Here is a 24,325-nt window from a genome sequence, read left to right as displayed (position 1 = left end):
CCAAAGAAATAAAGGTATTTTCTGAGAAATCTTTAAATTTGTATCACATTATGGCAAAATGCAACCCTGGAAGAGCTGGACAAGTTTGGGTGACAATCTGTCATTTATTCTCATGGACCTGTTGTCCTTCCTTTTACCTGAACTCTTTAAATGGTACCAGCCTTGTTGAACATTGCATATTCTTCAGAAGTGCTATGCTAGGGGCAGCCAGGTAGCACAGCAAGTAAAAGCACCGGCTCCAGTGTTGGAATGACCTGGAGATCGAATCCCGGGCTCAGACACTTAGCACCCACCCAGAAACACCTGGCCATGTAACCTTGAGCAAGTTACTTAACCCCAGTTGCTTAGGGGCAGCCAGGTGGCTCAGCGAGTAAGAGCACCGGCTCCAGTGTCCAGGATGATCTGGATCAAATCCGGGCTCAGATACTCAGCACCATACCCAGAAACAACTGGCCATGTAACCTTGAGCAAGTTACTTAACCCCGATTGCTTTAGAAGAAAAAAAGTGCTATGCTACGTGGTTGCCCTTTCCTAATTTATTGTTTTGTTTTTTGTCTTCTAAATGATTTTATTTTCTCATGTGTTGGTTAACTTTCCTTAAGATCTCAGGTTTGGAAAAGAAAGCAATCAAAGTTTATCCCCTCCAAATCTCCAAGGAATTTGACATTTGTGCATAAATCCAATCTTAGTTTATTGTTATGGAGCTGTTATGGTAGATCTCAGATTGAGAAATAATGAAGTCTAAGGGACAAAGAAATTGTGACCCTCAAAGGAGAAGTGATTTGCTCCAGGGTCATTCAGCTACTTAAAAATGAGGTCTGGGATTCAAACTCAGCTCTTTATAACAAGTGGACTTTCCACCATTCCACCCAGTCTGCTAGTATACCTAGGGTTCTGAATGGGACTAAATGAATTCATAAGACATTAGTGAACTAGCATCATCCAGCTGGGGCAAAAATAAGAGCCGTTATGTCTTCTTCCTTTTCTGTCTAATAGACATAGTTCTGGGTAAGAAACAGAACTTGTCTGCCCTTTCTAATTATAATACTAATAAATTAGTCATAGGGAAAAAAGAAACCAGTGATTTGGAAACTTTCAAGATAGTATTGAATCTGAACTTGTCTGCCTCTTATCATTATAACACTAACAAGTATTCCAATCTGAAGAACTTTTAATCATACTATAGACTATTTGGGCAGCTAGGTGGCATAGTGAATAGAGCACTGGGTCAGTCAGGAAGACCTGAGTTCAAATTTGGCCTCAGACGCTTGCTAGTGACTAGCTAGGTAAGCCATTTAACCTTGCTTGCCTCAGTTTCCTCATCTGTAAAATGAGGTAGGGAAGGAAATGGCAAACTACTCCAGTATCTTTGCCAAGGAAACCTCAAGGGGGGGGGGGGGGGGAGGGCAGGCAATCACAAAAGAGTCAGGCAGGATTGAAATGCCTGAGACCATTTTCTTGTTTTTCTCCTCAGGGCTTGCATAAATCTTGCATAAATCACAGGAGAAAAAATGGCATTAATTTTTTTCTTTTTCTTTGTTTTTTTACAGGAAAACTTTGCTTTTCACCTTGATGAAGTTAATGAACAGAATTACTTTAGAGGTGTTTTCACTGATGTGTAATTTGTCTTAACCAAATGCTATAAAAGTTTACCCTGTTTTTTTTGTGGGGGGGGGGGAAGGGAGGGGAGAGGGCAGGGCACTTGGGGTTAAGTGATTTGCCCAAGGTCACACGGCTAGAAAGTGTTAAGTAGGGGCAGCTAGGTGGCAGTGAATAGAGCACCAGCCCTGGAGTCAGGAGTATCTGAGTTCAAATCTGGCCTCAGACACTTAACACACAAAAAACTAGCTGTGTGACCTTGGGTAAGTCACTTAACCCCAATTGCCCTCCCAAAAGCAAAAAAACAACAAACACCCCCCCCCCCCCAAAAAAAGAAAGTGTTAAGTGTCTGAGGCTGGATTTGAACTCAGGTTCCCCTGACTCCAGGGCCACTGCTCTATTCACTGCACCACCTGTTTTCATTAGCTAATCCTTGTAAATAGCTTAAAAAAAACCACAACCACCTTTCAAATTAAACTAAAACTTTGTTTAATGAGGATTTCTGACTTGATTTATTGTTTTATGGATTTTCTAGACTTAGTGAAAGACAGTCCCTGCCCTCAGGAACCTATAAGCCAATGGGGAAAGACAACACACAGAAGGAAATTGAAAAGCAGGAGTGAGTGCATGGGAAAGGTGGAGTACCAAGGCTGATGAGACCTTGCAGGGTCTTGAGGTTTTCCCTAATCTGGGCTTCTGGGGCATGGTAGAGAAGTCCTAAGGTAGTGAGTGCAGCCAGGTGAGAAGCGAGGAGGAGGTAAGATGATGATGTAACCAGAAGAGGCAGAGAAAAGTAGATGATAGATACTTTATGCACAGGAGGCCATCATTTGACCTTTATCAAATTGAATCCCTACCATGGATGGAGATGAATTTATGTGGTATTTTTCTGACTCCAAATCCTGTTCAAGTTACAAAAGAGCACAGATTTAACCCTAGAAGGGACCTTAAAGGTCATATAGCCCAATCCCTTCATTTTACAGGTAAGGAGCTTCAAGCTCAGAGAGAAATGACTTGTCTAAGGTCACACAGGGGGTAAGGAATAAAACGGAATTTGAATCCAGAACCTTGGACTCCAACTCCAACACTCTTTCCTTACAGTTGAGAGAGACCAAGGCAGTGCCATTGGAAGAAACTGTGAAATGGGAGTCAATGCACAGAGTGTTTTGGGCTTTGTTAAAAAAAAATCCAGTACTTCTACAATAAATTTGAATATTGTAATGCTGTAGAAATTGTTACCTAGGACCATCTGCTCAGGTCTAATCAGCTGAAAGTGTTTCTAGTTACTGAATATACACATGACTACAGGTTACTGAATCCAATCAAGTCCATCCTTAGAGGAAAATGGCATTAGATACTAAGTTTAATTTCCCATTGTCAGATTTATTGAGTAGTACTCTCTACCTACGGATAAAATATTTCTAATCACAGTAGAGCGACCTAACCACAAGTCTTTGGCTATTTCATCACTTGAGTCTGAATCCTGCTTCAGTCAATTATTAACTTTGTGATCTTGGACAAGTCATTTAACCTCTGTATGTCTCAGTTTTTTCACCTGTAAAACTTTGATAATAATAACAACTGCCTCCCAGCGTTGTTAATGAGCAGTGAATGAGATAATATTAGCAAATCACTATGCAGACCTCAAAGGGCTATATAAATGTGAATTTCTAACCTAGAACTCACAGTCTTAACTTGATCTGGTCTTTTGATTTCATCAGATTAAACTCAGACTTTGAAAACTTCAAATGAACATTATCTGTATCTTATTGTATTTTATTTGTCTTGTTAAACATTTCCCAATTGTTTTAATCTGATTAAGGCTCCATTCCTTCCAACAAAGCAACCTGGTAGCTCTTCAGTAACCCATTATCTTAGAAGGTTGCTTGAATAGCTCCTAAGAATTACTGCTTAATTATCACATTTTCTATACTGAGAAGTTAAATGATTTGCTGAGGGTCACACAGACATTATATGTCAAGCTGACTTGAAGTCAAGGTTTCCCGGAATCCAAGATTGGCTTACCATTTAATACTCCATGATGCTTCTTTTCCTGGGGTTGCACTGGCTATCCCATCATAAATGGAATGAACTCCCTCCTTACCTCCTCCTCTTAGAATTCTTAGTCACCTAGGCAGCTAGGGGGTGCAATAGAAAAAGTGCTAAGCCTGGAATCAGGAAGACATGAGTTCAAATGTGGTGCTGGACACTCACTAGTTGTGTTACCCTGGGCAAGTCATTTAAATATCTGTCTGCCTCAGTGTTCTCGACTGTAAAATGGGGAAAATAACACCACCTCCCTGGAAGGGTTGTTGTGAGGGTCAAATGAGATTAATTTGTAAAGTGCCTGCCACATAGTAGATACAACATACATCTTTATCCCCTTCCTTTAAGACCTGATTCAAATGTCTTCATACATATGAGTCCTCTCCTGATCTTTCCAAGTACAAGTGTGTAGAACAGGAGTTGTTAACCTTTTTTTTTGCGTCATGGGACCCTTGGGAAGTCTGGTGAAGACTGTATTCTTTCTAAAAATAATGTTTTTAAGTATATGAGATAAAATACTTAGGATTCCAAATATATTATAATAAAGTTATCAAAATGTTAAAAAATGAGAAAAAATATAAGTTCGCAGACCCCAGGTTAAAAGCCCTTTGTTTAGAGGAAGGCATTCCTTCCCCTACGTAGAGTTTTTATAATGAAGAGTAGATTGGGTGTGACATGCATGGAGGTGGAGAATCCCCTTGTAGATGAGATCACAAAACCTTGGAAGCAAATAGAAGAAAGTGTGGTCTGCTAAACTGTTATGATTAGAGAAGTCAGGTGCCCTGCCCTCATGGAACTTAAACTCCAAAGAAGAATAGAATGTATATATGGAAGAATGGTAACAGCCAAGCTTGAGAAATATATTAGAGAGGCCCAAGACAAAATGTTAGAGGCCCTAAAGGGGAGTTCATTGAGGGTAGGAAGCAGAAAGGGAGGAAGACTTCATGGAGTGAGTGATGTTTGGGTTGGGCTTTTTTTAAGGGAGGTGAAGGCAGGTGTGGAGGGATTTCAAGGCCTATTCATTCTGTATTTCAGTCATTTTGTTTCTCTCAAATGGTTAGGATGACAGAAACCTCAGAATTCAAAGCCAATTTTCACATCCACAGTTCAACATTTGATTAATGAATTTTTTTTACATGAAATGGATCCCAATGCTTTTAGGTTTTTCCCCATTTGTGCTTCATGTGAAAATGGGAGAAGAGATAAACTAAAACTAAGAAAAATAACTTTTTTAATCCAAATAGGCATTTTCCTTCATTCTGTGCTTAACAAGCGATTCAATCTGGCTACTTAGAAGGAAAAAGAAGAAAATCAGTAATAATTTGGGATTTGGGACATTTCCCAAAAATATGTGGAATAGCTGGAAAAAGCAAATGATAAAAGTCTCCTTTCAAGATCAACTGGAAAAATGACAGGTGGAGAAATGGACATGACCTCTGAGAGTCTGAAAAAGCAATTTCAAAAGCTTTGAAGAGTTAGTCCCTGAAGGGTCTCCAAAATGAGTTTCTTATAAAACTATAGGGTTGGTAGAGTTTTGCAGCTGGCCAAGCAATTAACATACAGATCTTTGGATTTAATACCAGACACTTGAACAATTAGGGACCTTTAGCAGCTGCCCAATTAGCCTTCTGCAAGAGATGGGTCTTTCAGCTTGTAACTCTCCAGTTTATGAAGCCCAAACTCCAGTTTTTGAATGAAATCAAGTCAAGGATCCTCCACTTAGCTTTCATGTCTCTCCATTAGCTGTCTTCACCTTCTTTATCCAACCTTTATTTTCACCACTAAAATGCAGGTGCTAATTTTCAGTTAGTGGTTAGTAAAAGTAAAAATGTAATATTTCCCCCATACAAGTTTATGGACCCCCTCCTGAAAATCTTCCCCTAGATCCCTTAGTGGTTAGAATGTTTGGGAGAGTATATAAAGAGATAGTGCTCCAGGGAAGACTTGAATTGATTCTTGTCTCTTACTTGTTCTCTGCTTCTAGGGAAGTTAACTAATCATCTCTTGTTTAGACTTTGAAATATATTCTTGATTCCCCCTATTATATAGAATGTACTAGTTCTGGCTTACAATGACAGCTGTTTTTCAACAAAACAGGGAAAAATGATTTAGATGTTGGATTGATTTTATTTGAATTGAATTGGATGGTTTATCTGTCCTGACAGTAGCATTTGGGGAGGTAGGGAAAATAATGATGCTGTCAGATTATGTTTGTAGCATGGGGAGAAACTCTTAGCAGAGATGGAATTTGCAATGTACTACTGTTCTCTACCAGTAACTTTAAAATAAAGGTCTGCATGGTCTTTATATTGAATTCCTGTCCGGTGGAACTAATGTAACAGACCTCTGCTGCCTGGTTATTTCTTCTGAATTATTGGAGTCATTTGTGGTTTGGATTTCCTTCCAGCTTCACCCCAAAATCTTCTACGAGGAAGCTAAGGTTGCTATCTCCCAGGAGACCACAATGCTAAAATCCAGGGGTTGAGCTGTTGTAATGAAATAAACTTTTTCTACCAAAGCCTGCTTGAACACAAAGCTAGGGTCCTTTGATTAGATCTCTGAGCCTACAGAGAAATCTCTCCTTTTCAGGGAACAGGAAAAAAAAAAAGACTAAGGCAGGGTTTGGCTGGGTTTCCAGAGTTGGGAACAGGCTTACCCACATTTAATGATGGCAGGGAATGATTCGGTGCCCTCACTCACACTATGTGAGTGGTCACCTGCTGAGTCAGATTTCAGGGGCGGACTCCTGCGTGAGTCACCAATTTCCCATTTACCCTAAAACAGGTTGACTTTGAAAAGTGGCCCAGTCATGGGGTTGCCCCTAGGGCAGAACTCTGAGAAAGAAAGTCCCACCTTGACGCTGACAGAAACACGAAAACCAGCAGCCCACCCCTCAGGGTCCATGTCCAACAGCTTGTTGTCCTTGATTTCATTTTCTGTCCCACTCGGACCAGGTTCAAATCAAGGTCGAAAAGATACCAATGTTTGTGCCCATGAAATACACGGGGTGGTGATGTCATCACAGCTGGCTAGGGCTGGAGGCTGATGCAGCTTTTCAGCTGCTTTTTCGACTGCTGCTAATTTAGAATAATGGAGACTTCTTGGCAGGTCTGCTGAGGAAGTTGGGGATTAGAGCCTGCCTGCTAGTTAAAAATACAATCTCTGCCATTCATGTAAAATGCCAGAGGACTCAGAAATGTTTTTAAATTGGGACATGAATGGGAAGAGGACCCAGAAGCTCACCACCAAAATAACCCTCTGGCCCGCTGTCACCTTAGATTGGGTGCTTCCAAAGGCTCTGAAAAATGTCTCCTTGAATTCTTATTCCTTTTGCTTTGAGGTCAGTGAAGATAATCTAGAACTCTAGTGGGCTGCCCAAGTGGGAGAAGCACAGCCTGGATCTTCTTGCTTTTATTTCCTGGTGGCTTTAGAAGATGTTTTTTCTCACCTTGGTGCCTTTCTGTTCTTTGAGGCCCTTGCTATTGTCAGAATAAGTTTTATAGTTTAGCAGTTTAAGCCCTGGTTAGCGTAATTTGTTTAAACAATAGATCTCGGAAAAATACAGGAGAACAGATGAAGTATTATGTTTGAAGAATAGCAAACAGGCCAGAGTCACTTGGTTGTAGAGTGGATGTGGGGGGGGGTGGAATATGAGAAGACTGAAAGCTAAGAATGGACAAGGTTGTAGAGGGCTTTAAATACCCAACAGAAGATTACATATTGGAGTCTGGAGGTCTTAGGGACCTCCTAAAGCCCATTGAGTAAGGGATTTAACATGTTCTTTAGGAAAGTTACCTTGACAGCTGAATGGAGGATAGATTGGACCGGATAGAGACTCTAGGTAGGGAAACCAACCAGAAGGTATTGCCGGGAGTAAGATGATAAAGGGCCTGCATTAAAAGGTGAGGAATTTGTTTTTTGGTTCAGTTGTTTCAGTCGTGTCTGACTTTGTGACCCCATGTGAGGTTTCTTGGCAAATATACTGGGACACTTTTGTCATTTGCTTCTGCAGCTCATTTTACAGATGAGGAAACTGAGGCAAATAGGGTTAAGTGACTTGCCCAGGGTCATACTGCTAGTAAGTATATGAGGTCAGATTTGATCTCAGGAAGATGAGTCTTCCTGACTTCATGAATATCCCTCTATCTACTGCACTACCTAGCTATACAAGGTGTGGAAAGATGGAGATATACATACATTCATACATATACATACATACACATGTGTGTATGTATTAGAGATATTATGAAGATAGAGACAGCACTCCCTCAACCATACGGAGTAAAGGGGCATAATATGAAACGTTTGAAAAGGTAGACTCCATCTGGACTGCTAAGGGCTTTAAATGCTAGACTGAGGAGTTTGAATTTTATCCTAGAAATGGGTCTAAAGACACTGATGGAGAGCATGAAGGGTAGAGTGTCCTGTGGGACTGAAAGGAAGGGCAGTTAGGATTTGTCCCTGTTTTTAAAGGCTATTTCAGCCCAAGAATAGTAAATGATGGTAGTAGCAGTTGGGAGCATTATAATTTGGGGATTGATATTTTTAGAAATAAGACATTAAACCACATACAATCAACCTTGTGAAAAGTATTCCCTTAATATTGAGTTTGAGGCTGTAGGACACATGCAGCATTCTCCTTTCCCCCATAGTTTTGGATCAATAGACTTAAACTTTCTTTTTGGAGGGCAATTGGGGTTAAGTGACTTGCCCAAGGTCACACAGCTAGTTTTTGTGTGTGTGTGTGTGTGTGTGTGTGTTAAGTGTCTGAGGCCAGGTTTGAACTCAGGTCCTCCTGATTCCAGGGCCAGTGCTCTATTCACTGTGCCACCTAGCCACCCCAAGACTTAAACTTTCTAAAAGGCTTAGCTTGAATCCCTTCTTCTTTGGGCAGGTCTATTGTATTTATGAGCTGTTATTATTGTGGATTCAATCTCAAGTGGGGAAAAAAGAGATAAGGTTATTCTTGTAGTAGAGTTTGGGATGAGAGTATTATACCATTATGCATCTGTTATTCTGCTGTCATCTGAAAGGATGAAAATAGTGCATAGACAGTTTACTTGACATTGCTGTCTGTGCTACCAAAGCCATACTGAGCACACTCATGGGACTCTTGTGGGTCTGTCTTTTAGGCTGATGGTTACTAGGTAGATATTGATGACTGTAAATCAGTCAGTCAGTCAGTTAACTAGCATTTATTAAGTGCCTGCTGCATCCTAAGCACTGGGATGCAAAGAAAGGCAAAAATAGTCCCTGCCCTCAAGGAGCTTACAATCTAATGTAAACCGGAAAAAGGGAGATAAGGTGGTGTTGTTAATAGAGGGCTGGCCTTGCGGTGAGTTTGGAAGACCTGAACCTTGGACAGGTCACTTGACTTTGTATCCTAGACAACTGTCTAATGATGTGAGTTACAGAATTGTCAGTCTCCATAATTGAAGGGAATTTCCACACTGGAAGGTTCCTGACACATGAAATCACAGGTCCAGATTAAACCTGTATGTGTGTGAGCACACACATAAACCAAATTGTTTTGATGTTTCCTAGTTCTAGGTTTTTATTGAAGCCCTCCATTCTTAGTCCAAGATACTAAGCACTCAAGTGAGAATTGATAATGAGGTAATTACCCCAGGGTTCTTTATATCAAAAACATCTTCTAGAAAGATATAATTTAGAATAGTGGAAAGAATTGTGGATTAGGGAGCAGAAGACCTAGATTTTAAGGCCAGCTCCATCACCAAATGTGACCATAGACAAATATTTTAGCCTTTCTGGGACTCAGTTTCCCCATTTATAAAAGGAGTCCTTTCGAGGTCTAAAATTTTGTGTTTATACATTTTGACTACCATGATTGGAGGAAGAGGGTGTTATGGGAATGAGCTTTGGATGCTAAAGATTCATAATAAAGGTCATCTCTCCCCACTCAGGTGGACTGCCTTAATGTCCTTTTAGGAGAAAAGTAGTATAGTGTAGTAAATATTATAGTATATATTATTCAAAGGTAGAAAGCCTTAGAGGAGGTGATTAAATTATTTTTATGGTAGATAAAAGTAGCTACTAGTGAGTGACTTCAAACTCTAAAGGCTTCTGGGCAGAAATGAGAAAATAATCATACTATTAAGTCAAGTAAACTTAACTTCAAACAGTCTGTAACAGTCCTCCCCTTTCTTTCCCTGGACACAATAACCTGAAAGTTGGAATGCAGCCCAGTGGGTAAGGTGGTTTTAAAATACGTTAATGGTGTTCCTTTCTATAAAGCCGTGACTCCAGTTTCCAAAAGAGAATGAGGAGAAAGGAGCAGAGACTGGATTTAAACTGGAAGAATCAATGAAGTTTATGTTCTTTCTCACAGAGTAAAATCCAGACCTGTCAGTGTGTTTGTAAAATCTTTGAGGTCCATGTGACTGCTGCCACAGCCCCCACTGCTGCTTTTCTTGTCTGCAGGGAGGAGTTTTTGTACACGCTCTGGGGTATGTTCTATCAGTCTGGGCCTCCCCTCCCACCACCTTGGTGTAGACCCAGTGAAAAGCTTCTACCAGCTTACCTAATAAGGCAGTGCAGCAAGCAGGATGTGCTGGATTGCATTTCTCTATAGGCATTTTTGAAGCAAGTCAAGTCATAATACCGACAGTAAGGTCATAACAACACCAAGGGGGAACAGACAGAGAAGGGTTTGGGTTTATTTATTCATTTGCTCATTCCCTCCTTGATGTCATGGACATTTCTTCAGTGTTTACTGTTGTACTAGTTTAGATGGGGGCTACAGAAGGAAATGCTGTGAGCCTTGGGTTTTTGCCTGGAGAAGAGGAAGAAGGCTTGACTGGGGTGGACGGGAGCTAACCAATCCAATCAATCAATCAATATTTATTAAATGCCTACCATGTGCCAGATACTGTGATAGAAAAAGGAGGCAAGAGGCAGTCCCTACTCTCAAGTTTATAAGGAGTTTATAATCTAAGGCATTATGGGAGGCACTGTGGTATAGAGGAAAGAATATTAGCTCTGAAGTCAGAAGTTGTTGATGTATCATTTCAGTTTCATCAGACTCTTCATGACCGCCTTTGGGACTTTCTTAACAAGCATGTGGTTTGTCATTTCCTTCTCCAGCTCATTTTACAGATGAGGAAATTGAGGCAAAGTTAAGTGACTTGCTCAGGGTCATACAGTAAGTGAGGCCAGATTTGAACTCAGGAAGATGAATCTTCCTGATTTTAGGTCTGGAACCCTTTCTACTCTACCACCTAGCTGCTCTAGTCAGAAGTCAAAAGACCTGAGTTCAAATCCTGTGTTTAATGGTTATTTAACTATGTGACCTCAGGCAAGTTCCTTGACATCCCTGGGCCTCAGTTTCCTTCACTGTAACATCAAGGGAGGGAAGTTGCACTAGATGGCCTCTTGGGGATCCTACAGCTTTTCTCCAGGTAAACAGAGGGAGATATTACATTAGGAATGATGGATGCAAATTGCCAAATTTAGTCTTAATGTCAGAAAAACACTTCCTAATACTCATCTAGCCAAAAGTCAATCAGTCAATAAGCAGATATTAAGTGCCTCCTTATGTACCAAATGCTGTGCTAGGTAACATTGGGGATACAAGAAGGGGCAAAGTCAGTGCCTGCCCTCAGGAAGCTCCCCATCTAATGGTAGAATACATTGATCAATATAGAGATAAAAGATTCATTAAGGATTTACTATGTGCCAGACATGCTTTTAAGTTTTGAAGATATAAATACAAGCTGTCAAGATAGTCCCAATCCTCAAGGAGCTTATATTCTTATATTATAACATATATTATCTTATGATCTGTTATAGCACCTAATATATTAAATTATAACATCTTATATGTTATAATATTTTATAATATTGTTATAATACATGCTATATACTATAACATATTCCATTATATATTATATTATAATAATATAAAACAATATAATATATTCTATTGTATATTATCACATACACACATGATATTGTTTTACAATATGTTATTATAACATGTACTATTATAACACATGATATATAGCTTATTATAACTCAGAAAAGGGAGTAGGAAAGGGAGAGGGGTATGAAGTGGTAGAGATTTAGACCCTTAAAAGCTGAAGCAAAAGGCTCACCTATCAGAGCTGAGGAGTGGGTTGACTTAGGTAAGGGCAGAATCCCTGGTTCCTGAAGGGGATGTCAGGGAGATGGTAATCTGTATAAGAAAATGCATGCTTTAGAGGTGGCCTGGAACTACAGAAGATGCCTGTCTGGGGAAGATCAGGCCCAAACTCGCCTGCCACAAGGAGGAATGGGAAGTCTTTGAGGGAGATGGTGGGTTTTCCCTCACTGGAGGTCTTAAAAAAAAAAAAAAACAACTAGATGAATACACAGTTAGTTTGTCATCCAACAATCATTTATGAAGCATTTACTATGTGTTAGGCTTCATAGTTAAATACTGGAAACACAAAGAAAGGCAAAAACATGGCACCCGCCTTCATGGAGTTCACATACAAAATGGGGAGACAACAAGCAAATAAGTATAGATGTACAAGATCTCTCTCTCTCTCTCTCTCTCTCTCTCTCTCTCTCTCTCTCCCTCTCTCCCTCCTCCTTCCTTCTTCCTTCCCTCCCCCCCCCTCTTTCTCTCTCTCTTACCCCCCCATCTCCCCCCACCATGTAAATGGAAGGTAACCATAGAGAGAAGGCACCAGCAATAATAGGATAGACCCACCTGGAGAAACTTCTGAAGAAAGTGGGATTTTACCTTAAAGGAATCCAAGAAAGTCAAGGGGCAGATGTGAGGAGGGAGACCATTCCAGGCATGGAGGACAGCCAATGCAAATGCATAGTGTTAGGAGATGGAGTGTCTTATGTAAGCAACAGCAAAGAGACCATTGTAGATGCATCATAGAATATGTGTAGGAGGATGTAAGATATTAGAAGACTGGAAATGGGCTGGATTGTGAAAGGCTTTCAATTTATGTTTCAATCAAACATAATATTTTACATTTGATCATAGAAAGAAATAGAGAGGCATTGCGGTTTATTGAGTAGCAGTGTGACATCATCAGAACTTTGTCTTATCTCAAAAACACTTTGTTGAGCCCACTTTAGACATATACTTTGTGTAAGTCTGGGTCCCTCAGGATCTGTAAGTCTCTGGTGTTGCCTTCAAGGAACCCGTGTTAGTGAGTTAGTGCAAAATACTGAGGAAAAACAAAGAGTGGAGTGATCAGAACGGTACTAGCAAAGGTGATGTACATGTCAATGCGCCCTCAGCAATGGGTCCCAGTCACTGAGTTATTCTTTGGGTGGAATAATAGTATAGAGTTTGCCTCTTTCCAGAACTGGAAAGGACTGAAAAGGCCAAGTAGTCCAACCTTCTCATTTCAAAGATGAGGAAAGTGAGAGCCAGGGAGGTCATGTGCTTTGCCCCAGGTCATGTAGGCAGAAAGCACCCAAGTGTGACTTGGTACCTCTGATTCCAGCGCCCAAGTGCTCCTTCCCCGGTGCAATGCTAATACATTTCTCATGCATTTTGTTATCATTTTTTGTTATAATTATAGGTTATTGTTTCATAGTTGTTGCACAACCTTGCCATTTAGAGGTGATTATGTTATAGAGGTATACTTTGGGGGGGGTTAAATTCCTCACTTTTTAATTAAAAAAAAAAAAACCAAATCCAAAAATAAACTGTCATTTTTGAGTAGTTTGTAGCTTAGAGGAAAACACCCCTCCCCCACCCCTTCCATCCCTTTCGTCCAAACAAACAAAAGTTTATTTTAAGCCTCACCTGGGAAAATTTCAGGCTCATGTAGCCTTGTGCAAGGATAGCGTGTGACCTTTGGCTATCTTGCACAAGATCAGAGACAGATATAAAATGCTTTGTTTATAGGCACAAAGTACAGGGTACATGGCAAGGCCACACTTCTTCAGTTTGCCTTGTGACCTCATCAAGATGTGAACTTTTTCTCCAGTGCAGACTTCTATGCTGTTCTTGGCCATGCACTACCGGTCAGAAACAAAATCGGCAAATTAGGCTAATCCCAACTATAATTTATAGAGATTGATTTTTCTAGGACCAAGAAGATAATTGCTGAAATGAGGAAGAAATGATTACGTTTATTATTTTGTGCATCTGGATGTATCCAAGAAATATTTAGGACATGAGCGACTAGTATAGAAAATTCACAAAGAAAAATTATGAAATGATTTAGCCAAAAAAATAAAAGAAAAAATAAATAACTTAGTAAACAATATATCATTACCATTACACTCATAGGTGGTTGTTATTTGTGCTTCATTCTTGACGAGGACCATGACATCAGGAAGCTGATGCTGTGACTTGCAAGTGAATTAGATTTAAGTAAGGCTGGGCTGTGCAAAGTCACCAGCCTCACTTTCTCCAGAGCCATCTGGGTCCAGTGGGTGAGGTATTATAATGGGTATGCCTCTGGATTTGAGCTCAGAAAGATGAGTTCAAATCTTGCCTCAGACATTCATCCAGCGGTGTGACTCAGGTCAAGACACTTAACCTCTACCTTATTTTCCTCATCTGTAAAATGGGGATAATAATTGCACCTACCATCCCAGAATCTTCATTTGTAAGGATCAAATGAGATAAAGTATGTAAAGCGCATTGTACCAACACGAACATTTTCATCTACAAAGAACAGAAAAGAGGGTTGTATACGAAACTGTGGTCCTCTAAATCTAGCATTATAGTAACAATGTTGCTTTGTCTATGTCCCTTTCTGTACTTCCTTCTTCTCTATTATGTATATTAAATTGGATTGGGCATTTTTTCTTTTCTTTCTTTTTTTATGCTTCACTAGCACTACCCACCAGCTTCCTTTCCCATAAGACTTCCCCAGCTCCCAACCCCAAAGAAGCCTTCCCTATATAGATAAGCAAAATAAGTCACTATCTTGGTCATAACTGAAAATCTATGACTTATTCTGTCCCTTAGCTTTCCTTGTTTTCATTTAGGATTGAGGACTGTTCATATTACTCACAGAGAGAATTGTAACCATCAAGAAGTAGAAAATTTAAATCAAATTTGTTTTGGGGGGGTGTTTTGCTTTTTGGAAGAGGGAGGGCAGGGAAATTAAGGTTAAGTGACTTGCCCAAGATCACATGGCTAGTAAGTGTTAAGTGTCTGAGGCTGGATTTGAACTCAGGTCCTCCTGACTCCAGGGCTGGTGCTCTACTCACTGTGCCACCTAGCCTCCCCTGAATCAACTTTTTGAGACACATTCTGAGACCCTTGGATACAGATGGGTGGGGAGGAGTTCACTTCAGCTGTCACTTCCTAAGTTGAGGAGGGGCTACCATTTGATTACTGGTTGCTACCAATTTAAAACATTTTTTTTCTTATTTAATAGGTGCTAAATTCATTTGTTTTTGAACTACTTAAGTAGCAGTTCTGAAACTCTTTGGCTTTAGGATCCCTTCGTAAATTCTTTATAGTTTTGATACCTCTTCCTCAAAGAGGTTTTGCTTATGTGGATCATATCTATTGATACTACATTTGAAATAAAATGTCATGTTGTTACTATTATTAAAAAAGGGTTTTTGTGGTTGTTGTTGTTTTTTGCTATGCAGGCCCCCTTGAAGAGTTTTGAGGATATCCTAGGATATCCAGACCACACTTTGGAAAATGACAATGCTAAAGGATTGTTAAAGCCAACTAACATTTGTTGCTCTGAGTCAAAGTCCCAGCCACTCAACCTAGTTATGCCTCCGTAGGTCCATTCATTATTTTGTTCAGGGAATGCTTATTGGGAGACTATTTTATGCTAGGCCTTTTGCTAGATTATAGGAAGATAACAAGAAGGTTATAAGATGCTGTCTTCTAGTATCTCACAATCTAGTAGGGTGGTAACACAAGTATACAGAGAACTGAAATAATAAGCAAAATGTGATAGCTGCCAAACTAAGGAGAAAGATCTCTCGTGGTTTTTTTTGTCATGACCAGAATATGGAGAAAGTAGCATTTGAGATCTTTAAATGAACTGGAAGAGAGTCCAGTAAAGTGTCTAGGCTAATTTAGAGCAAATTCAACCCCTACAAGAAGACTACCATGATATCCTACTTGTTAATTTCATCTCCACTTAAATTGCTTTTTATTAAGTTTGTACATATTTTGTATTTTGTATGTGTACTTGTGTTCCTCTAATAGAAGGTAAGCTCCATGAGGACAGGGACCATCTCATTTTTGTCCTTTATTCTCCCAGCACCCAGTACAATGCCTAGCATAGATATGTTGAATGAATGAATGGGACGATGGGAGTCTGTCCCAGACTAGTCACAACCATCATGGAAAGGGAGGGAGGGATTGATGGCTACAGTAATAGGAAACAAAAAAGAGGGCCTCAGATTAAGATGCTTCTGGGCTTTGGAGCATGGACCAATGGAAGCCTAATGGTTCTATTAATAGAAGTAGGGACATAAGGACATGTAAATGATTTGAGAACAGAGATCATGAGTTCTAGTGGGTTTGTTGAATATAACTGACTTCATGGATATTTTAATCCATATGACATTCTTTGATCAAATACAAAAATTTCTAATTTTGTGCCTTGGTTAAAAATAGTTTAAGATGAAGTTTTAAGAATTAGAAAAGCTAATAGATGTAAAGTTTCAATAAACTAATTTTTTAGCTAAATTTCTTCCTCATAGAAGTGATGGCCTTCCCCAGATGTTAGTGCTTTAAACTTTAACCGGTGTCTGGTATTTTCTCTTCCTCCTTTCCTGCCAGGGCAGCTCTCTCCTTTTGCCTATCACTTGCTTTGGAATCAGAAGACCTAGGTTCAAGTCAGATCTGCCTCCAGTGTTTACTCCCTGTATGACCTTGAGTACGTGTCAATTAATCTCTCTCTGGTCTGGGTTTCTTCAGCTCTCAGATGAGGATATTGGTATAGATCAGTGATGAGAGTATACATAAGGATCCCTGCTGTCCCCATTTTGACTTAGAAAACCACATTTGAATCTGGTTCACACACTCAGGAGTGTTAGGAGTTCCATTCTGGTCTAGATGACCTCTGAACTACTTACTGATCCTATGAACCATCCCAGCTGCACCCCTCCATTAGTTAAACCCACTGATACATCAGTTGGTAAGCTTTTACTCAATGTCTCCTTTGGGCCAGGCACTATGTTGAGCCCAGGAACATTTCATGGAGAATTTGCCCAACATTACCTGTTGTTGTTCAATTGTTTTTCAGTTTTTTCTTTCTCTTCTCAGCAATATACTGGGGTGGTTTTCCATTTTCTTAACCAGCTCGTGTTTTTTTTTTTTCTTTTTGAGGGCAATTGGAGTTAAGTGACTTGCCCAAGGTTGCACAGCTAGTAAGTGTTAAGTGTCTGAGGCTGGATTTGAACTCAGGTCTTTCTGACTCCAGGCCTGGCACTCTATCTACCACATCACCTCGCTGCTCTATTACCTACATGGCATTAGATTAAAGACTTGAACTCAGAATCTCTGCCTCAAAATCCAGTGCTCTTTTCACTATGCCCCATGTCAGAAGATCATAAACTTAGCGCTAGAAGTGTCCAGAGAACATCCAGTCCAACCCTCCCATTTTACAGATAAATAAACAGAGGCTAGAGAAGTTAAATCATTTGACAAATGGCATAATTATTGCATGCCTGAGGTAGGATTTGAACTCATGTTTTCCTGACTCTAATGTCCATTCCTTATCAACTACATCAGAGGTGTCAAACATACAGGTTACATGAAGTTCACAAGTGCATCAAGAATCAGATTAAAATGTAATTGGAAAATATTGTGAAAAAATAATGAAAATAAAAAACAAATGCCAAAAATAAAGATGTCAAAGAAAAATGAAAAACAAAAGAAAATATAACAAAATACAGATGTTAATATGTGATTTTTTAAGTCAAATTGTAGCCTTTGTGGATCTCTGTGTATGGGTTAGTGGATCCTTTTTCTACTTGAATTTGACGTCAATGAAATATACTGTGCAGTGCCGTGCCTGAGTCAGGAAGACTCATTTTCCTGAGTTCAAATCTGCCCTTAGATGCTTGCTAGCTGTGCCACCCTGGGCAAGTCACTTAACCCCATTTGCCTCAGTTTCCTCCTCTGTAGAATGAGCTGGAGAAGGAAATGGATTAAAATAAGATACTCCTGTATCTTTTCCAAGAAAACCTAAAATGGGGTCACTAAGAGTCAGACAAGACTGAAACAATTGAAACCACTCCTAGCATACCCCTAAAAAAGTACTCATTTACAGTGAGTTTGTTTAGGATAACAAAAGAATTCCTTTCCTGAGAGCACTGTCTAATAGGAAATAAAAAAAGTCACATGTGAACTTTTTTGAGCCACTTTTTCCAGAAATGATTCACAATTATTGCTTTTATGTACTTCATATTTTCTTGGCCTATTGCTAAAGGCCCTGAGAATCTGAGATGCAAATTTCTCTGATTCTTTATTTGAATTCTACTTATTGTTCAACATTATTGGTTTAAATTTGCATTTTCAAAACTACTTAAGCATGCCCTATGTTATATGCAACTCACCATTCTCGTCTATTGAACAAACAGATACTTAGAACATCATCTGGAAAGTCGATGGTGCCTTGGAGACCATCCAACCAAACCCATGACTTTGCAGATGAAGAGACAGGCCTGGGGAGGTGAAATACCTTTCCTGAAGTCACACGGGTAATAAGTAGTGAATGAGGATTTGAACTCAGTATAAAGGAGACTTTATGGGAATGAGAAATACCAGGACACCAAAATGATTTTAAACTAATGTCAACAAGGGAGTGTAACAGGTGGGAGTCCTTCCTTAAGTGACATGGTTGTAAATTCAATCTTGTGGCCAATTGAAAGTTTTCATTACAAGTTGTTGAGAAAGGAAATGACTCAGTAGCTCTGAGGAGGGAGTGGAGACGTGACCACTGAATGAAACAGTGAAGAATTGAAACCCAGATTTCAGCTTGGGGAGGTGGGGCAGGGAGCCTAGGCAAGAAAGAGGCAAAGGGCAAGAGGACAATTCATTTTACAAATAAAATGATCGGCTGGTTATTGAACTGCGTCCTCTGGGTAAAGGAAGTTTTCATGTGTAGACAAGGAGCCATTGTTAAGTTATTTAAGGGTGGCATGTTGCTCTGTAGTCTATAGATGGCTTAGATAGTGGCTTAAGGTGTGGTTTCAGGACAGAGTAATTTGCTGAGAGGAGGGACTGACTCTAGTCCTCTGCTTCACATAGCCCTACTGGTATGGCTCAGCATCATGGGGTCATGGGGTCATGGGGTTAGAGCCCTGAGCGTTTAATCCGTCTCTCTTAGTGAGAGGTGAGCAGCTTGCCCAGGGTTATCCAGGTTACAAGGATGTCATCTCAGGTCCCATGACTAAATCCATTATCCATTCCTTGCTGATTTTCACTCAAACTTCTCCATCTCTGCCCTTTTTTCTGACTGTTTTATCCTGCTTGGAAGATAATTTGGGAGATGCAATGATACCTCAATAAACAAGCTTCCAGGGAAACTAGGAACCTTGGGACAAAGTTGTCCTGGGGGCAGAGGTTGGGAGAATCTTCTGGGTTAGTTGGTCTTGGTGGTAGCTGAAAGGAGGCCCTAGTCCCAGGACTTGAATAACCAGGTCCCCCAAACTATGACTCTGTGTGATTTTTTTTTTCATGATTAAATGAGGTATCATTCCCATGGTTATGGGAACAATGTGTATTCCTTGCTCCACAGAGACTGAGAGGACTGGGGAGCTATAGTTCACCTCATTGGGAGGGCAGAAAAAGGGAAAACAGAAGAAAGTGCTCTTTTAATGGGGGTACATGGGGGAGAGATCTATGGCTTGTGAGAAGCCATCCTTGGATCTCTTTTATTAGTTCTGCCTTTTAGAATAAAGTTCCCAACAACAAAGTATATCAGAAAGAGGTATGATGATCTTAGTGGATCCATCTCTGCTTTTGTGAAATCCTGCTGTGTATCCTGGACAATGCTACTAAGGGGAAAATGAATGGAAAGGAGGTACTGGGCTGTGTTGGTGGTGGTGGTAGCTGGTGATAGATGGCCCTAATCCTGGTGGGCTATCACTGTCTCGTAGATAATATATCTAGCATTCATACATGATTGTTAATTTTTACAATATGAAGCCTAGGGGCATAGGTAAAGGAGGCTTAATACACTGGAAGGGAGTTTGTTTCACCCTAAATAGGGTTATGATGTTATCAGCTGGTTATGTCTTCATCCTTAATATCTTGGGCACTGGGAGGTTGGTTGTGGTATTCTGCATGCACTTCAGTGAAGAAGAGAAATTTATGAAGCTTTAAGAGGAAGTGAAGGTGTGACAAAGACACTCATCTCATTTGAATTTTTAGGTTTGCGGATACTATCCTCCCTCTCTTTGGTAGAGTTTATAAGTTTATATAATAAGGTTTTAAAAAAATATTCTTTCTGTAATCTGGCACTGATTTTCCTTCTCTTCAGTTTCTACCGCCTTGTCTTACTGATTTAATATGGTACAGTTGAAAGAGTACTGGGCAAGGGTTCAGGGGACCTAGGTTCGAATCCTGTGCCTTTCACTTGCTACCTGTGTGGTCTTGGGAAAGTCAAACTGTCTGGGTCTCAGTTTTTTTTTTTTTCATCTCTAAAATGGGGGAGTTGGATCTGGTAGCCTGTCAGGTGCCTTCTGGCTTCAGATCTCTGAGCCTGTGAGTTAGCTGGCAATCCTAAAATTCCATTAGCAAGCATTTACAAAGCACTTTAACAATCTTGTGAGATGAGTGCTGCTATTATCACCGTTTACATTTTACAGATGAAGAAACTAGGTTAGAAAGGTTTAGTGACTTTCCTAGCTGGGTCACCCAACTGGGAAGTATCTCCATCAAAATTTGAGCTTGGGTCCACCAATACTCTACTCATCAGAACATCTAACTGCCTCACATTCTTAAATCACAGCTTTCTCCTTTCTCCTAAATACTCAGTGGCTAAATTTTGTGCCACAACTTCCTTAGTGCACTGGTTAAAGACCTGCTTCAGAAGGGAGTCACACTGCCACAAAATTATGTATTGGGGTTAAAAACTTGCAGACCCAGTAGTGACGTTAAAAGGTAAAGACAGTAGTTTCTTACATTAAAGAACAAGAAGTCATCACCCCTAAAAACTGAGAAAAAGTCCAACGGGAAGAAAAATCACTGTAATTTTTATATAGACAGAAGGAAATGGAAAGCAGTGAAGTAGGCATTGGAAATGACACCGACTTGGGAGAAGGGAGAAGTAGGCATCCCCTCTGACTATGAGATAGCCGACCATTCCGGGAGCCAGCTGTCAAAACAGATGGGAAGTCTGATGTTTCTCAGGGATTCAGATTGGCCCTTCTGCTCGTCCAGAAAAGCAAAGTATGTCAACATTTCAGGTGGCGGCACCAGAGAAATCAGGCTGATCTTCAAAGGGCAGAAGCTAACAAACTCCCACAAAAGTTAGTGCTTGAGGGAGTGGAAGAGGAAGTGGGCAATCTGGCCCTGAGTCATCTGAGATGATTGCTAATGTGGTTTGGTCGGTTGGGAGCAGAACCTGTATGCTGATGAAATTGTTGGGGAGGAGAAGGGAAAAAGAGGAGGAAAAGAAGGAGGGGCAGAATCTTATTAATTCTATTCAGTAGACATTAGGAAGACTGCCCATAGCTACAGCACTCATGTGTGAGTATATGTGTGTGTGTTGATTCATCTCTCCACTTTAGGAAAATCACCTGTTGGGCACATTGTAGAGGGAATTCTTGGTCAGGCATGGGTTGAACGACATGACCCCTGAGGCCCTTTGCACCTCCAGCATGTTCAGTTTGTAATGAAAGGGTCAAGTGTTCAGCTGAAGGGAGGTAGTTGGTGCAAATGGGGTAAGGGTGAAATGGGGATAAGAGGCACTGGTCGAGGAAGTTATTTATTTGTATTCTGACCTATTGCCAACAAATGCCAACTTAATGAGTTTGAATCTTCTTTTGTGTGTTTTGGTATCAAGGGAACTTATCGGTAGGCAAAGGGAGACAGTCACTTGTGGACTTTGATGCACCCATTGAGAGAGCTTACCCCCTTGACCAAGGTTGCACAGCTAAGAGAGCAGACCCCAATAAACATTTCCTTGTTCAGGAAGCTCGGGGTACATTTGCTAGAAATCTAAGTTTTCTTAATGAAAGCAAATAGGAGAACCTGCCCACTTGCAAGCACATTCTAAATTAATAGCTGGCTGCCATTTAATCTTAACAATTGCTCTCATCACTGTTGCTGATGCAGATGACTGTGATGCTAATTATCTAGAAACTAATTATTTTTCTTATTTTAGTCACATAGAAAAAATTACCACATGGCAAGACCCTCGGAAGACGATGACCCAACCTTTAAACCACATGGCCCTCCACCCTGCGACAACCTCGACCCCAATGCCTCAGAGATCGATGGCAATGTCTCAGCCCAACCTCGGTGAGTATCTGTCCTTTGGCCTTTGACATGGGAATGGGTAGAGAGAGAATTTCAGTGTAGCCCCAAGCTCTAGGTTACTATGTGACCAGTGGGGGCCAGGAATCGCGCATTTCTACTTTTCTACTTCTCCCTCTTCTCTCGTCTTCCTTTCTTTACAGCCCTGGGACTGGGGACCTGTCACTTTCAGCAGTGATTGTGCTGACATCATGCAATATACTTGGTTTTACTGGACCTGTGAGAAAAATTAGTGTGTCTGGCTGAGTTCACATAGACCAAGGGAAAAGGGGAGCTGAGACATTGCCTGGGAATTTAATCAGTGAGAACAGCCAAACTCTACAAGTGAGGCCCCAGACCACTTTAGTTTCTCTGGAACAGGTGTCTCCCTGCCTCCCTCCTGCTGTATCCCTCTTCCTCTCCCCTCATCCCATATACAGATGATTGCCTTAAGTTTTGATTTTGCATATAATGCTTAATCACGATTATAGAATTGGTAGCTGAGAAAAGAAAATATTTTCTGCCAATAATCTTTCAAAGACAATAAAAACATGCCTTTGTCATCATCACCACCACTACCAATAGGATTTTTAAATAGACCCAATATAAAACCTGGCTTTTTTGGTTGTTCTTTTTAATAGTTAAAAATCAAAAAGGTTGTCTTCATCCACAAACCTACAAATTTCAAGTGATAGTTTCATTTGGTCTCAGCAACCCATTTTTCCAAAAATCTCACACTGGATTTTCAGGAATGAAAAGGATAAAAATGGACAAGTTATTCCTGGATCCATTCCCCTGTTTCTGCAATGTAGCCAAAGGGAATAGAACCCAAATTAGCCTAAGGTGAAAATCAGGCCCATTCTTCCAGGAAGTCTGGAGTTATAATTTTGAAGGTTGCAGACACAAAATACAGCCAAAAAGTAAAAGGCTAAGAGAGCAGCCCACATTGAGTTCTTATCTAGAGGGGAGATCAAGGAAAAATAATAGCTAATGATTATGCCAGCATCAGAATCCAAATTCTCCTTTAGTCACATGCCCCCGATACAGCCACCATTGTACAGAAACCAGATGCTGGTGCTGGCGTCCCATGCTGACTAGTGCATGGTGGTGAACTTTCTTTTAAGTTGGAAGAGAGGGAGTTTTTAACCTTGATTTTTTTTTTTATTGCAGTAGGTTATTTTATTTTATTTTTAAACTTTACTTCTCTTTATTACACATATATCTAAATATCATTATTGGCAGTCACTTTTCACATAGCTATTAGCTGCTTAATTATTTATACTTCTTTTTTTAAATGCTTTATTAATTTCTGATTTACTTCATTCATTTCCTCCAGATTTTGAGTTATAAATTTTCTCCTCGTTTTTCCTTAACCTTGATTTTTAAAAATGTAGCAGACATTTACATAATATTTTCAGTAAAGCAAAACCCTTCGTGGAAATTAACTCACTGGATCCTCACTGCATCCCTCTGGGGTTGTAGAGAAGGAAACTGAGTATCAGAGGGGCTAGGTAATTTGGTCAGGGTCACATACTAGGGTCAGAGACAGAGGCTGAACCCATGCCTCCTGACTCTGATGTCAAGCACTCTGCTACTGCTCACCAGTACACACTGCTTTTGCTACCTTCACTTTTTATACTTAGAGCACAAAGGAGATTTAAAGCTTCAGTTTGAACCAACCTAACATACATTTTCGTATAACTGTTATGTTATGTTAACTTCCCTCTCTCTCTCTCTCTCTCTCTCTCTCTCTCCCTTATCAGTAAGGTTGCAAACCAAGAGTTCTGAAACTGGCTTATTTGTATAGAATGATAGAATCAGAAAATTGGAGCTGGAAGGGACTGGAACCTCAAGTCCACCATACTCATTTTAAAGACAGGGAAACTATGGCACAGAGAGATCGAGTGACTTGCCCAATCAGGGTCACATCATTAATAAGTAACTTAAACAGATTTTGAACTCAGTTCCTCTTGATGCCATGCTCTATGCATTGTTTCACCTAGATATATCTTGTTATGTAAGGGACAAACACCCTACTTCCAAAACGTCCCCTACGTGCCTTGGGATGAATGATGAACATCTCATGTTGTTGTTGTCATCGTCATTGTTTTTGTTCTTCATCTTCTCCTTCTCCTCCTCTTCCTCTTTCTCCCCCTCCTTCTCCTTCTTCTCCTCTTCCTCCTCTTCATCATCATCATCATCATCATCATCATCATCATCATCATCATCATCATCATCATCATCATCATC

The 24,325-nt window shown here is 40.3% G+C and overlaps 2 protein-coding genes across 2 annotated transcripts in view; both read left to right on the top strand.

Annotated features, from left to right (window-relative positions):
• Positions 1-24,325, top strand: part of WWTR1 (WW domain containing transcription regulator 1) — a 181,355-nt gene that overhangs the window by 94,466 nt on the left and 62,564 nt on the right. The window contains exon 2 of the mRNA XM_069104730.1: positions 21,945-22,081. Within this exon, the coding sequence (XP_068960831.1) occupies positions 21,945-22,081 (137 nt within the window). The remainder of the gene's footprint in view (positions 1-21,944; positions 22,082-24,325) is intronic.
• The window catches only part of TM4SF1 (transmembrane 4 L six family member 1), a 301,142-nt gene continuing 296,254 nt past the window's right edge, over positions 19,438-24,325 (top strand). The window contains exon 1 of the mRNA XM_069104738.1: positions 19,438-19,447. The gene's annotated coding sequence lies outside the window, so the exon portion shown is untranslated. The remainder of the gene's footprint in view (positions 19,448-24,325) is intronic.

Source organism: Petaurus breviceps, unplaced genomic scaffold (genome assembly GCF_028583685.1).
Source record: "Petaurus breviceps papuanus isolate PSGF00001 unplaced genomic scaffold, PetGlider_PUasm1.0 688, whole genome shotgun sequence".
NCBI classification, from domain to species: Eukaryota; Metazoa; Chordata; class Mammalia; order Diprotodontia; family Petauridae; genus Petaurus; species Petaurus breviceps.
The sequence above is the reverse complement of the archived record's forward strand: the minus strand, read 5'-3'. Positions and strand labels throughout refer to the sequence as shown.